The sequence below is a fragment of the Podarcis raffonei genome, chromosome 7, assembly GCF_027172205.1.
Source record: "Podarcis raffonei isolate rPodRaf1 chromosome 7, rPodRaf1.pri, whole genome shotgun sequence".
In the NCBI taxonomy this organism is placed as follows: domain Eukaryota; kingdom Metazoa; phylum Chordata; class Lepidosauria; order Squamata; family Lacertidae; genus Podarcis; species Podarcis raffonei.
The window spans coordinates 2,196,184-2,209,180 of NC_070608.1; the positions used below are offsets into that span (position 1 = coordinate 2,196,184).

The window sequence follows — 12,997 nt, forward strand, 5'->3', positions numbered from 1 at the left end:
ACCACTTTGGTTAATTTTTATCTTTAAAAATAAAATACAATCAAGTGGTCTGTTGAATTTTATGAGGTAAATAAATAAAATAAACCAAAAAAGGATCCAAAATTTGAGACCAGCATGCGAGAGCTCATGTAGGTTTGAGGTAGGTTTTTTTAAAAAAAACACCACACCACTTTTTAATTTTTATCTTTTATTTTTATCTTTTAAAAAATAACCAAGTGATCTCTTCAATTTTATGAGCTAAATAAATAAAATAAACCAAAAAAGGAGGCAAAATTTGATATCGGCAAGCGAGAGCACATATAGGTTTGAGGTGTGTATTTTTTAAAAAACACCACCACCACCACTTTGGTTAATTTTTATCTTTAAAAATAAAATAAAATCAAGTGGTCTCTTGAATTTTATGAGGTAAATAAATAAAGTGAAGCAAAAAAAGGTTTTGAGACTGGCAAGCGAGAGCTCGGGTAGGTTTTTTTAAAAAAACACCACCACCACTTTGGTTAATTATCATCTTTAATTTTTTAAAAAATAAAATTAATTTTTATCTTTAAAAATAATCATCATCAAGTGGTCTCTTGAATTCTATGAGGTAAATAAATAAAATAAACCGTTTTGAGACCGGCAAGCGAGAGCTCAGGTAGGTTTTTTTTAAAAACACCACCACCACTTTGGTTAATTTTTATCTTTACTTTTTAAAAATTTTTTTAAAATAAAATTTTTATCATTAAAAATAATAATCAAGTGGTCTCTTCAATTTCATGAGGTAAATAAATAAAATAAATATTTCATGAGGTAAAAAAATAAAAAATAAAATAAAATAAAAAAATAATTGTATTGTATTGAACTTTATTACGGCCATTGGCCCATCACACGACAGTTTCCCATACCAACATAATGTACTTAAACCTCCAAATTTAAAACCGCCAAAACTTACAAAAAACAGACAAGAACCAAAGCAAAACAAAAACAAAAGACTAACATCATACATTACAGTAAATTTGTATTTGTAATAAAATAAAATAAAATAAACCAAAAAAGGAGAAAAGCGCTAAGGAAGCCCCTCAGCGAACTGCCCCGCTCCCGGCCTGACGCACCTGTCAATGAGGAGGACATGATGCTGAGGCCGATGGTATATATACCGACCCGCTGGGGCCAATGGGGATCGGGGTCTGAGGGCGCGCTTGACCAATCAGAGGGCGCCCCCCCCGCCTTCTCCGAAGGTTCCGGGCCGTTAATGGCCGTTGGTCCAGGTGACGGCGGGCGGCGGCCAGTGCGCAGGCGCAGCCGACTCCTCCGCCGCCGGCGACGCCTGAGGAGGAAGATGGAGGAGGAAGGAAAGTTGAGGTAAAGCGGAGGGGAGAGCGCGCTTATTTCGGGCGGCGGCGGGGTCGGCAGAGGGGTTGAGCGAGGGGGGTCTTGGTGGGTTTGAGGGGGGCTGAGGCGACGCGAAGGTCCGACGGCCCCCCTCTCGTTTTAAAGGGCTGCCGGGCGGGTGGTGCTCCTCTCCAGAAGTGGCTGCAACTACGAAATACAGGGGAGGGAAGATATTACTATCACTGTTATTTTTTATGTGTTATCAGTGCTGGATTTACGTGGAAGCGAAACAAGCTGTAGCTTAGGGCCCCACTCTCTTGAGTGGCCGCCCCAAAAAAATTAATAGGGGGGGGGGAAACCACTGGATGTACATTTATTTCCAAAATATAAGATAAAAAGAGAAAACCGCAAATAAAATAAAACCTACATACAGCAACAGTGTTTGGTGTTAGATTCAGGTAGGGGGCCGTGTTGGTCTTATGCAGTCGAGATATATATATATATATATATATATATACACACACACACACACACACACACACACACATATATATATATATATACATACACACACACACACATATACACACACACTGTGTGTGTGTGTGTATATATATATATATATATTTATATAAAATCTCAACTGCGTCAGACCAACACGGCCAAGCTACCTGAATCTAACACACACACACACACACACACATATATATACACACACACACACACACACACACACACACACACACACATATATATATACATACACACACACACATATACACACACACTGTGTGTGTGTATATATATATATATATTTATATAAAATCTCAACTGCGTCAGACCAACACGGCCAGGCTACCTGAATCTAACACACACACACACACACACACACACACACACACACACACATATATATATATATATACACACACACACACACACACACATATATATATACATACACACACACACATATACACACACACTGTGTGTGTGTGTGTATATATATATATATATTTATATAAAATCTCAACTGCGTCAGACCAACACGGCCAAGCTACCTGAATCTAACACACACACACACACACACACACACACACACATATATATATATATATATACACACACACACACACATATATATATACATACACACACACACATATACACACACACTGTGTGTGTGTGTGTGTGTGTGTGTGTGTATATATATATATATATATATATATATATATATATATATATAAAATATAAGGAGAGCTGAGTGGGGGGTGCTTGTGTAATCTCACTGTATACAAGTTGTACAAGTGACGACAAAGTATTTATATAAATGTCCAGTAGCACCTTAGAGGCCAACTAAGTTTGTTCTTGGTATGAGCTTTCGTGTGCATGCACACTTCTTCAGATACTCTGAAACAGAAGTCGCCAGACCCTTGTATAAGTGTTTGGTGTTGTGTAGGCTCCTATAATAAATAATAATAATAAAAAAATTGTATTTATACCCCGCCCTCCCCAGCCAAGACCGGGCTCAGGGCGGCTAACAACCACTAATAAAAACAAGTTGTTTAAAATACAATTTAAAAGATTAAGATGCAACATTAAAACATTAGGATGCAGCCTCTTCACAGGAGGAGAAAGGAAAAAGAAAGAGATGTATGATGTAAGTAATGTGCCTCCGATCATTTTAAGTTAGAGCTTAATAATGATTTCACTATTAATATGTTGTTATACTACTTCTTAATTGTATTTCAGTTCAACAGTTACATTGATAAAATACATATTTTGTGATGTGCAAATGGCTTTAGATACCTATTAGGTCCATAAATGACCATATAGCGTATATTCAACACAAAAAAACAGCGGCAATTTGTTGTTGACAAAGGACTGCCGGACATATAAAGGGCTTCAGTAGCTTAGGGCCTCATCAAATCTAAATCTGGCCCTGATTATTATTATTATTATTATTATTATTTTTATTTTGCAAGCTGCTTTATCTTACCCAAAGCAACTTGCAACCCAAAGGTTAATTGCTTTGAGGGTTTTGGTTTTGTTTCTTTTTGCTTTCGTTTCAACAGCCAAGCGCTCTTTAACTGCTATGGAATAAATAAAGGAGAGGGGTGGCAGCCCTGTGGTTGTGGGGCAGTTGGCTCTGGACTCAAGATGCTGCCCAGGGTGTGTGGAAGGGGGGTAGTAAGTGCTCTTTAAGAACAGGGTTTGGGCTTTCCGTCATTTCTGCGATGACCTTGAGGACACAGGTGTCCCCTTGGCACAGGGTTTAGGCTCCGTTAAACAGGCACAGGGAAACTCCAAGGGCTTTAAATAAATCTCTTTTTAAATAAAGTGGGCTTGAAGAGTTCCAGTGCGGAAATATTGGGCATCTTAATATAAGCAATTGTATGAGTTGTGTTATTTTGTATTAGATGTTGCTGTTACTTTATTAGCTGTTATTTTTTGTGGTTGTGGTTTTGGCAGTTGTATTATAAATTGTGGTAACCTGCCCTGGGACCTTAAGGTGAAGGGTGGGTAAAATAATAAAATACTTAGTAGTAGGCTATTGATTTGTAATGGAGAGCAAAGCTAAATAATAACTCTTCTATGGACCAGAAATGTTTGCTAAGTAGGAACCTGAGAGTTCTGTAATTGGCTTTCTTTAGCTGTCTTATTTGCTGAAATTTTACCTGTGCAAACAACTAAATTCTAAAAGGTACCTTAAAAAAAATATTAAAAGTCTATCTCTAATGTAGATTTTTTTTCTTTTTAATTTTTATTTACACAAAGGTTTTTCCTAATGAGTTTCTCTGAGTGTTGGAGAAAATATTGAACATAGTGACTTGGGCTAGGAATCTTAAATGAGGTAAGCTTCACTGAGAAATTATTTAACTGTGTTCAAGTTACATTAATCTTGTGAACCACCGTGAGATCTTGTGATGAAGGGCACTATATAATCTAATAAATAATAATAATAATAAATACAGGGAGAGCTGCGGTTCAATCTGCTTTGTATGCAAAAGAGCAGTTGATGGCATCTTCAGGGTCTGAAACCTTGACATTGCCAATGTGGACGATATTGAGCTTAGATGGACCACTGATCTGATTCGGTATAAGGTAGCTTTCTGTGTTCCTAAATGAATACAAATTATTTAACTTAAGTAACTTATGTTACTTATGCAAGTATTTATATAGCACAAATTATTGTATATAACAAGGTGGCATACAGCAATACAGTGGTACCTCGGGTTACATATGCTTCAGGTTACATACGCTTCAGGTTACAGACTCCATTAACCCATAAATATTACCTCGGGTTAAGAACTTTGCTTCAGGATGAGAACAGAAATTGTGCAGCAGCAGCAGCAGCAGGAGGCCCCATTAGCTAAAGAGGTGCTTCAGGTTAAGAACAGTTTCAGGTTAAGAACAGACCTCCAGAACGAATTAAGTTCTTAACCCAAGGTACCACTGTATATGCAATAAAATATCATTAAAACAGTATAAAACAAGCACTAAAATTATTATAAGTTTTCATGAGAAATTAGGACACCCCCCCAAATCAATGGGTGTCTACTGAATTTCTGTTGGAAGAGTTCCACAGCATGAGACCAGCTACAGATATTTATTTGTAGTGCTGGGAATGAAGAACTAAGAGTATTTTTGTGGCATCAGATTTAAAACCAGGAAGTAGAACCTGGTCTAGCTGTTTAGTAAGTTGTACAGGGAAATAGAGAACTACAGGAATAAGATTGGGGGCAGAGCACTAAATGCATAAAATGAAGTATCATACTAGGTGCTGAGCTTTTTCTAAATCGTCATTTCTAAGTAATACAAATCAAAAAGTATTTTTAATTTTCTAGCATAGTAAGAAATTGTTGCTATGGACAAGCTGCATGGGATGGGACTTGAATGCACTGTGTTACAGAGGTCCAGTTATCTCTATGTGCCTGAGATCAGACAGTAGCATTGCGAGAGTGTTTTTTGTGCCCTTACCAGTTATGGTGCGAAGGTACAACGGTGCTATTTTATTCCTGGGGGATAAAATTTATGATGGGGATTTTAGACAATAGTTGCCTTAAATAGAATATAAACTGGGTTTTGTAGGAACTTTAATTGAGATGGAGTAATTTAGATTACTTTAAATGACATCTATTTTGAACTGATGTTCTTAGTGACACTTTCTAATTACTTTCTTCTAGGTATATCTTCCACATCCTTCTGTTTTGAAACCTTTTCCACAATGCATTTAATACTGGTATTCTTCTTTTATGGAATCATTTGTTGCTCTGGTAGTCATTCTGCTTATGCACCAATGCCCAGATTACTACTGGTTTCTTTTGATGGCTTCAGGGCTGATTATCTGAAGAAATATGAATTTCCACATCTCCAGGATTTTATTAAGGATGGTGTTTTAGTGGAAGACATTACCAATGCTTTCATCACAAAAACCTTCCCAAATCATTACAGTATAGTCACAGGGCTGTATGAGGAAAGCCATGGTATTGTGGCAAATGAAATGTTTGATGCTGCTACCAATAAAACATTTTCACAATTCAATGACAAAGACCCATTTTGGTGGAATGAGGCAGTTCCTATTTGGGTGACCAACCAGTTGCAGGAAAACAGAACGAGTGCTTCTGCGATGTGGCCTGGCACAGATGTAAAAATTCACAATACTACCCCTCATTTTTTTATGAAATATGACTCTGCAATAGGTTTCAGTGAACGGGTGGAAAACATCATTGCTTGGCTGAACAGTTCTAACCCCCTAGTCAGTTTTGCTACACTTTATTGGGAAGAACCAGATGCAAGCGGGCACAAGTATGGGCCAGAAGATACGAAAAGCATGACTGGAGTATTAAAAGAAGTGGATAATTTGGTTGGCTTGCTTGTTGAGAAGCTAAAGGCTTCCAAATTGTGGGAGGAAATTAATGTTATAATTACAAGTGATCATGGCATGGCACAGTGTTCCCCGGACAGGCTGATCAAACTGGATGACTGCATTGACCGTAATAGCTACACTCTAGTAGACAAGAGCCCAGTTGCTGCAATACTGCCAAAAAGTAAGTATGTTCTTAATATATGTTGATGTTGTTTTTAAAAAGCATAATTTTGATGCTTTAACGTGAGACTTAAGACCAAAGCAGTCAAGATATGAGAGATTAGAAATCAAATATCTGAACTTGAAAAACACGTCTAGCAAGATTTTGATTTTGGTGAGTGAAGCTGTGCCGTTTGGCGGCTTCTGTTTCCCTGGGGGATTGATGGGGGGGTCAGAGGGCGCTAAGCATCTATATCATAGCTCTTCAAGGAAGAGAGTAGGAAAACTTTATAGTGCCATCTGTTGTTGCACTTCTAATATAGCAGATGTGTTTATGGTAACATTGGGAACTTTTGAAATGAGCTGTTTTCTAATATAGTTGTTGCATAAGACCTCCTTTGGGTGTGGTGCTGGTGCACCTCCTATGGAACCTCCTATGGAAAATACCTGCACATTTTAAGCCCCTGTGCTATGGGGGAGATTCCAAGGCTTCCCAGTTTAGACTTCACCTTCCAACTTGTGGAGATGATAGACATTGTGGTGGTGTGGAGCAGAGCTTAGCATGCTCATCTCTGCCCGTGCAAAGCATTTACACATGAGTAGCGTGCCTGCGTAGGGCAGTGGTTGACAATATAACTTACTAACATTAAAGGCTAAAATGTGGATTTCACTTTACCTTCAATAAGTTATAGAACCTGGGAGACCAGGGTTCAAATTCCCACTCGGTTATGAAGCTCACTGGGTGCCCTTGGGTCAGCTGTTGTAGCCTAATTGACCTCACAGGCTTGTTGTGAGGATAAAATGGGGAGCATATGCCACCTCAAGCTTTTTGGAGGAAAGGTGGGCTGTAAATATAATACTTAAATATACATAAAGGCCCAGAGCAAAGTACTAGGCCAGATAAATACTGCAATAGGATTAAACATGTGATCCGCATTGAACTTGCAGCTTGGATGAGGGTGGGGAATGCGCTTCAAATGGCAAATGTTCAGGCTTTACAAAAGATAATAGAGTATGCTTCCTTGCTTTATACTTTTCAGATGAAACATATGTATATAACATAATGAAAAATTGCAGCGATCACATGAAGATTTATCTTAAAGAAGAGATTCCAGACCATTACCACTACCATCACAATGAGCGCATTCAGCCCATAATTTTGGTTGCTGATGAAGGCTGGACAGTTGTACAGAATGAGTCTCTTTCAAGGTGTAAGTGTATTCCTTTTGGGTGTTTTCTCTTGGCCCTATTTGTAGCAAGTTGCTCCCTTTCATGTGGAAGGTACATAGTCATGCAGAGTGCAAAAGCATCCCCACCTAAACATTGGAGCTGCCTAAAAACACCTGCAGTCATGAAAGCTGAGTTTCGTTGCCAAGGCATGCAGCAAATATTAGTGCCGCTTATCACACCTTAGTTCAGACTAACACTGGTGGTTCCAAAGTCACCTTCTGGCTTCCTAAACACAGACTGTATACATAGTACGACTTTAAAGCACACTTGAAACATTATTTCCCGCAAAGAATTCTGGACATTGTTGTTTACCCTTTAGAGTTGCAGTTCCCTGCAGCCCAGCCCTTAACAAACTACAGTGCCAAGAATTCTTTGAGAGAAAGAATGCACTTTGAATGTGCTTTAAAGGTATAGTGTGTACACAGCCTCAGTGAGTCAGCTCAACTTTTATGTACATAAATGTTCAGCTAACCCAGCCATAGCCACCAGGGTTAGAATGTATGTTACTGTCCCTGAGGGGTGTGTAAAGTAACAGCTACCAGTCCTCCTAGAAGGCTAGGATAGTGACCCCCAAATAGTCTTAGTCATGCTGGGCACCTGTTGTTGTCAAATGGTTGGGATGATGGGAGTTATAATCCAGCATCATCTGCCAGGCAGCATGTTGGCTTTCCCAGCTACAGGGAGATAAAGGCATACACAGAACTAAACCTGCTCCTGGTGTTCCCAGGGGGTGGAATAACAAGCAGGGTTTACCGGCTTTTACCTGCAAAAACAAAGTAACTTTATTCCTGTGGTATATTTTTAGACATCTTGGTGAAGAATAAAGGTTATGCAGGTCTCACATGTAATTCAAAGGCATAGCTAACTCTATTACATAATATTTGGAAACTTGCATGGAGGATAACCATCTTAGTGGATGGTTGATTTGGAAAGTGCAATACCTTGTATTGTACAATAGTATCATACCAATCTGAATTGGGGTGGGGAATACTTTGAAGAACCTGCACTTTTATGGTTCCGGGATTATCTTTAGGGTGGATATAACCTTTCAGGTTGAAGCTTAGGACATTAACAACTCTTGTATTCCCTTTTTCCAGTAGGAGACCATGGCTATGATAACTCCCTTCCAAGTATGCATCCATTTTTGGCAGCTCATGGGCCTGCTTTTCGCAAAGGTTACAGGCAAAATAGCATTTATACGGTTGATATTTATCCAATGATGTGTCACATCCTGGGCCTGATGCCTCAGCCCAATAATGGCACCTTGAGCCACGCTAAGTGCTTATTAGCTGACCAGTGGTGTATCAATGTCCCTGAGGCCATTGGAATAGTCATTGGTGTCTTCATTGTGTTAACGACACTTACGTGCCTTATAATAATCATGAAGAGCAGAACGGCTTCTGTGCATCCATTTTCCCGACTTCAGCTTCAGGAAGACGACGACGATCCCTTAATTGGATAATATACACTGATTTGTTCTGAAAACTGGATACGATACGAAACTTACACTGGATAACATCTTATGATGCACTTTAATAAATACCAACCCAGAAGACTGCAGAAGAACATTGCCTCTTTGAAAAAGAAACTCTGAATACAGACCTGGTTTTGTAATGGAAAAGGCATTGCATCACTGTTAAACTTTCAGTTAATAAAGTATCTACTAGAGTAGTAAGATGAGGACTGTGAGATTTAAATGTTTGCAAATGATGCTGCTTTCAGGCATTTCTTATGTAACTCTGGAGATACCCTGGCAACTCCTGAAGTCTGGTGGGGGCAGGATCTGTTTCTGCTAGCTGATGGAGATGATTATTGCACTTTCTTGTATTCAGCACAATGCTGAAAGGGTAAATTATTTAAGTTAGAGGCAACTTAGCAACAGAAACCTTTAGTGCTATGTAGATCACATCAGTCCCTGTAAACTAGAAATATCTTATTGGGGAAATGGGAATAAAAGCATTTTAAATGTTACTTCCTGCTCTGTGGATTGCAGGCACAGGGGGCTTTTTAGTTGCAAACATTTAGTTGAAGCAACATTTAAATATGCTGTGACTTATTTTATGTGTTTATGTGCATATGGTAACTTCAGAATTTTGGAAATAGGTATTTTTTAGTTTATTTTATGAACTTGCAAAACTGATAGTACTGTACTTTAAATTAGCAATCCTCCCTTCTAATAGACCAAAGCAGCTCCCAAGTTCTGCTTCTGCTTTGTGGCTGTGTGTGCCTCTGATTGATTTCTGTCTCTGGACAAGATTAACAATTTTTTGTTACCTAAATATAGACTCAAGTAGTTGAGATTCCTTTCTGCTTTTAACCGAAGAGTATAATGTGCATACCTTGACTTGAGCTAAGAATATGAATATTCAGGGTTGTTGTTTTTTAACTTCCTAGAATCATCCAACCTACACACAGACTATTTGTAATTTGGATAAGGTACTATACAGTAGAATGTATGTCAGTCTGAAGGTTAGAGGCTCAGGGATAAATGACTACTTGGTGTACAAAGTGGCCCTATGTTTAATCATTAGTATTTCAAGCATGGCTATAGAGTTGTACAGACCCTTTGCTCATAGTTACAGCAGTGGGGTTAGAAGTCCTTTGGTTACACTCCAAAGTGACCAGTTATATTTCCATTTACTTTTTTGATCTGCTGTAAGGAACAGAAACAAACCTACCGGTATGTAGTAGCAATAGTGGAAGGTGACATGCTTTCAGTTGGTGAAGATGCAGGTCCTGGGTTATGCTTTTCATTGCCTCTTTTCGAATCACAGGTACCCTTGGGTAACCCTGCTTGAGCTTCTGACACACGCAACACTTGTGTGCAGACAAATTAACTTTGGATTTGTGAGTGGTCTATAATCGTAGGAACAGTGGTTTGCTAAAGGCATTGGGAATTGTGGGGTAAACGGGGGTTACCAGGATTCTTTGGGGAAAGTATTGCGGCTTAAATGCACAGTGCGTGCAGCCTTTGAAGTCTATCTTTATGTAGTATTATGGGGGAGGATCTTGTCTCTACAGCTGCTGGTGTTCTGTTTGAAGCTCTTTGTGAGAAACAAGTCAAGATTATCAGAATAGTGTTGGGAGATGCAATGTAATACCATGACTCATAGGAAATGATGCTAAATGATTCTCCCACCCCACCCCCTTACATGTGGCTGTGCTGTAGAAGCCTGATAATGCTTCAGTAGTTCCTGGGAGTTTTAACCCTTGCAATATAGCTACGTACTTGAAAATTGGTAGCAATCTGTCAAAGTGAAAAAGAGCACACATTCTTGCAAATCAATACTCTTGTTTAATATGCACCAGGTAAGAAAACAGTCTACCAAATAAAAAAGCAATTATGAATGGTGATACACTTCACAGGGCTGTGGAATACTATTACTGAAAAGTTCTGTCTTTCCTGGAGATGTGTAGCTGGGTTACATGTCCAGGCAGGAAGGATAAACCCAAGCTGATGAAGTGGAAAAGCAATACCAAATATGAGCTATATTTTGAATGCTAAAGGGGTGGTGCCTTAACTAGATATTTATGTTTGCATTACTTGGGGGTTTTATGGAAAAGCTTTGTCCTTATGAATTAAAAAAATTGTTCTGGTTTAACTTTTGGCTACAAGGCTCTGACTATATTCATTCTAGAATGTGTACCTGCAGAGGTAACCTCAATTTCTAACCAGCCCACCTTTTGGGTTTGTTCTTGTTTGCCCTCTTCTGTGGCCAATGCAGGATTTAACCCTGTCCTACCCATTGGCTGATGTCACAAGTCATAAACTACTTACAGTGGTACCTCGGGTTACGTACACTTCAGGTTACATATGCTTCAAGTTACAGACTCTGCTAACCCAGAAATATTGCTTCAGGTTAAGAACTTTGCTTCAGGATGAGAACAAATCATGCTGCGGCGGCGGCGGAAGCCCCATTAGCTTAAGTGGTGCTTCAGGTTAAGAACAGTTTCAGGTTAAGTACAGACCTCCAGAACGAATTAAGTACTTAACCTGAGGTACCACTGTATTTAAATTACAACAGTCCACATAATATGAAAACCCTGTTCACCCTTTTCAGCATGTCAGTAGTTCGTTGTATTCCTCTCCTGCCAAATACTTTGAAACCAAAAGTTCTCTTTGGGAAAATTCTGTTATCTTAGTTTTGTACTAGTGGGAAAATTGCAGCATAGAAATGGTAGAGAATTTATGCAAATGCACTCTGCATCATAGCTGGATTAGTTGTGCTTTACCCTGTGGGTAATAAAATCCAAAAGGTGTTTTCTTAGTTGCCATGAGTCAGTTTTAAACAATTTGCAAATTTTCATCTGGACTTGATAAAACAAGACTTTCCATATCAATGTGCAAACCCACAACTGAACTGAAATTAGAATAAGCCATGAAATAGTCTGTTAAACTAAAAGTCAATTCATGTAATTAAGATTCCTGAGGGGATTTTGTAATTAGTTATGGTTTATGTGCATAAGTGCAGTTTGAATGCCACTTGTTCAAGGAAGTTTGCTTCCTTTTATTATTATACCTAATTGCTTCATTTGTCCCAGTCAGATCTAAATTAACTTCATAAAAGAGGAAACTTTCTAAGTTAACAGTTGTGCTGTTTCCTTACGAAGTAACATATGATACCTCCCCATATTTAAAAAGCCCGTCCCTTGAAAGAACCTCTCTTCATATCCTTCCTCGAACATTTTAAATGTGGATTTCCCTGAAGCTGCTTAGAAAAGTTATTACTGAAAGAGAATTCAAAATGTTTTATAACATGCTCACTTTTAAACATAAGAACATTTAGTTTTGTATAGATATTAATGAGCTGGTTTAAAAAATTTTTTTTTTACAAAATATGAAAAGTGTTGATCATATTTAAATAAATATAAAAAGTGGTAACTATCAGTGCCACGTTAAGGGTATTTCACAGCTGTTTGTTCAAACAACAGCTTGCTGTGCATTTGCTCCTCATTTCTCCAAAATTGATTTGAAAATGGCGGGACCTACAGTTAAAAATGTGGCATGCACACAAATGCTGGCAAAAGCATTGTTAACACACAAACCAGTAAGTTTGTTTATTTTTTTTTATTATAAATTTTTTTATTGATTTTCCAACATAAATTATAACACATTACAACTTACAATACAAAGACAAACATAAACATGTATAATTTCATAATCTTTTTTTCTTAAACCCAATTTCAACGACTTCCCCATGCCTCCCTTTTCTGCATCCTTGTTTCAAACTTTTTCAGCAACCCCTAATCTCTATTACTTATAATTCACTTTCCTTAATCCTTTTTCTCTTACCCAATCATTTACCGCTGCAAATCTGTTTTACATTACCCATGACATTTTAGCACTCATTAATTTTACAACAGTTCTTAAGATAAAGTTTAAATTTCTTCCAGTCTTCTTCCACCATCTCTTTTCCTTGGTCACGG

General features: G+C 38.2%; 1 protein-coding gene across 1 annotated transcript; it reads left to right on the forward strand.

The window, feature by feature from the left end:
- Nucleotides 1-1,233: 1,233 nt before the first annotated feature.
- Nucleotides 1,234-9,245, forward strand: ENPP4 (ectonucleotide pyrophosphatase/phosphodiesterase 4). The gene is made up of 5 exons (XM_053395119.1): nucleotides 1,234-1,341; nucleotides 4,090-4,165; nucleotides 5,499-6,362; nucleotides 7,381-7,551; nucleotides 8,668-9,245. Exons 3-5 carry the CDS (start codon nucleotides 5,540-5,542, stop codon nucleotides 9,030-9,032), a joined length of 1,359 nt encoding a protein of 452 aa, XP_053251094.1. The 5' UTR covers nucleotides 1,234-1,341; nucleotides 4,090-4,165; nucleotides 5,499-5,539; the 3' UTR covers nucleotides 9,033-9,245.
- The last annotated feature ends 3,752 nt before the right edge of the window (nucleotides 9,246-12,997 follow it).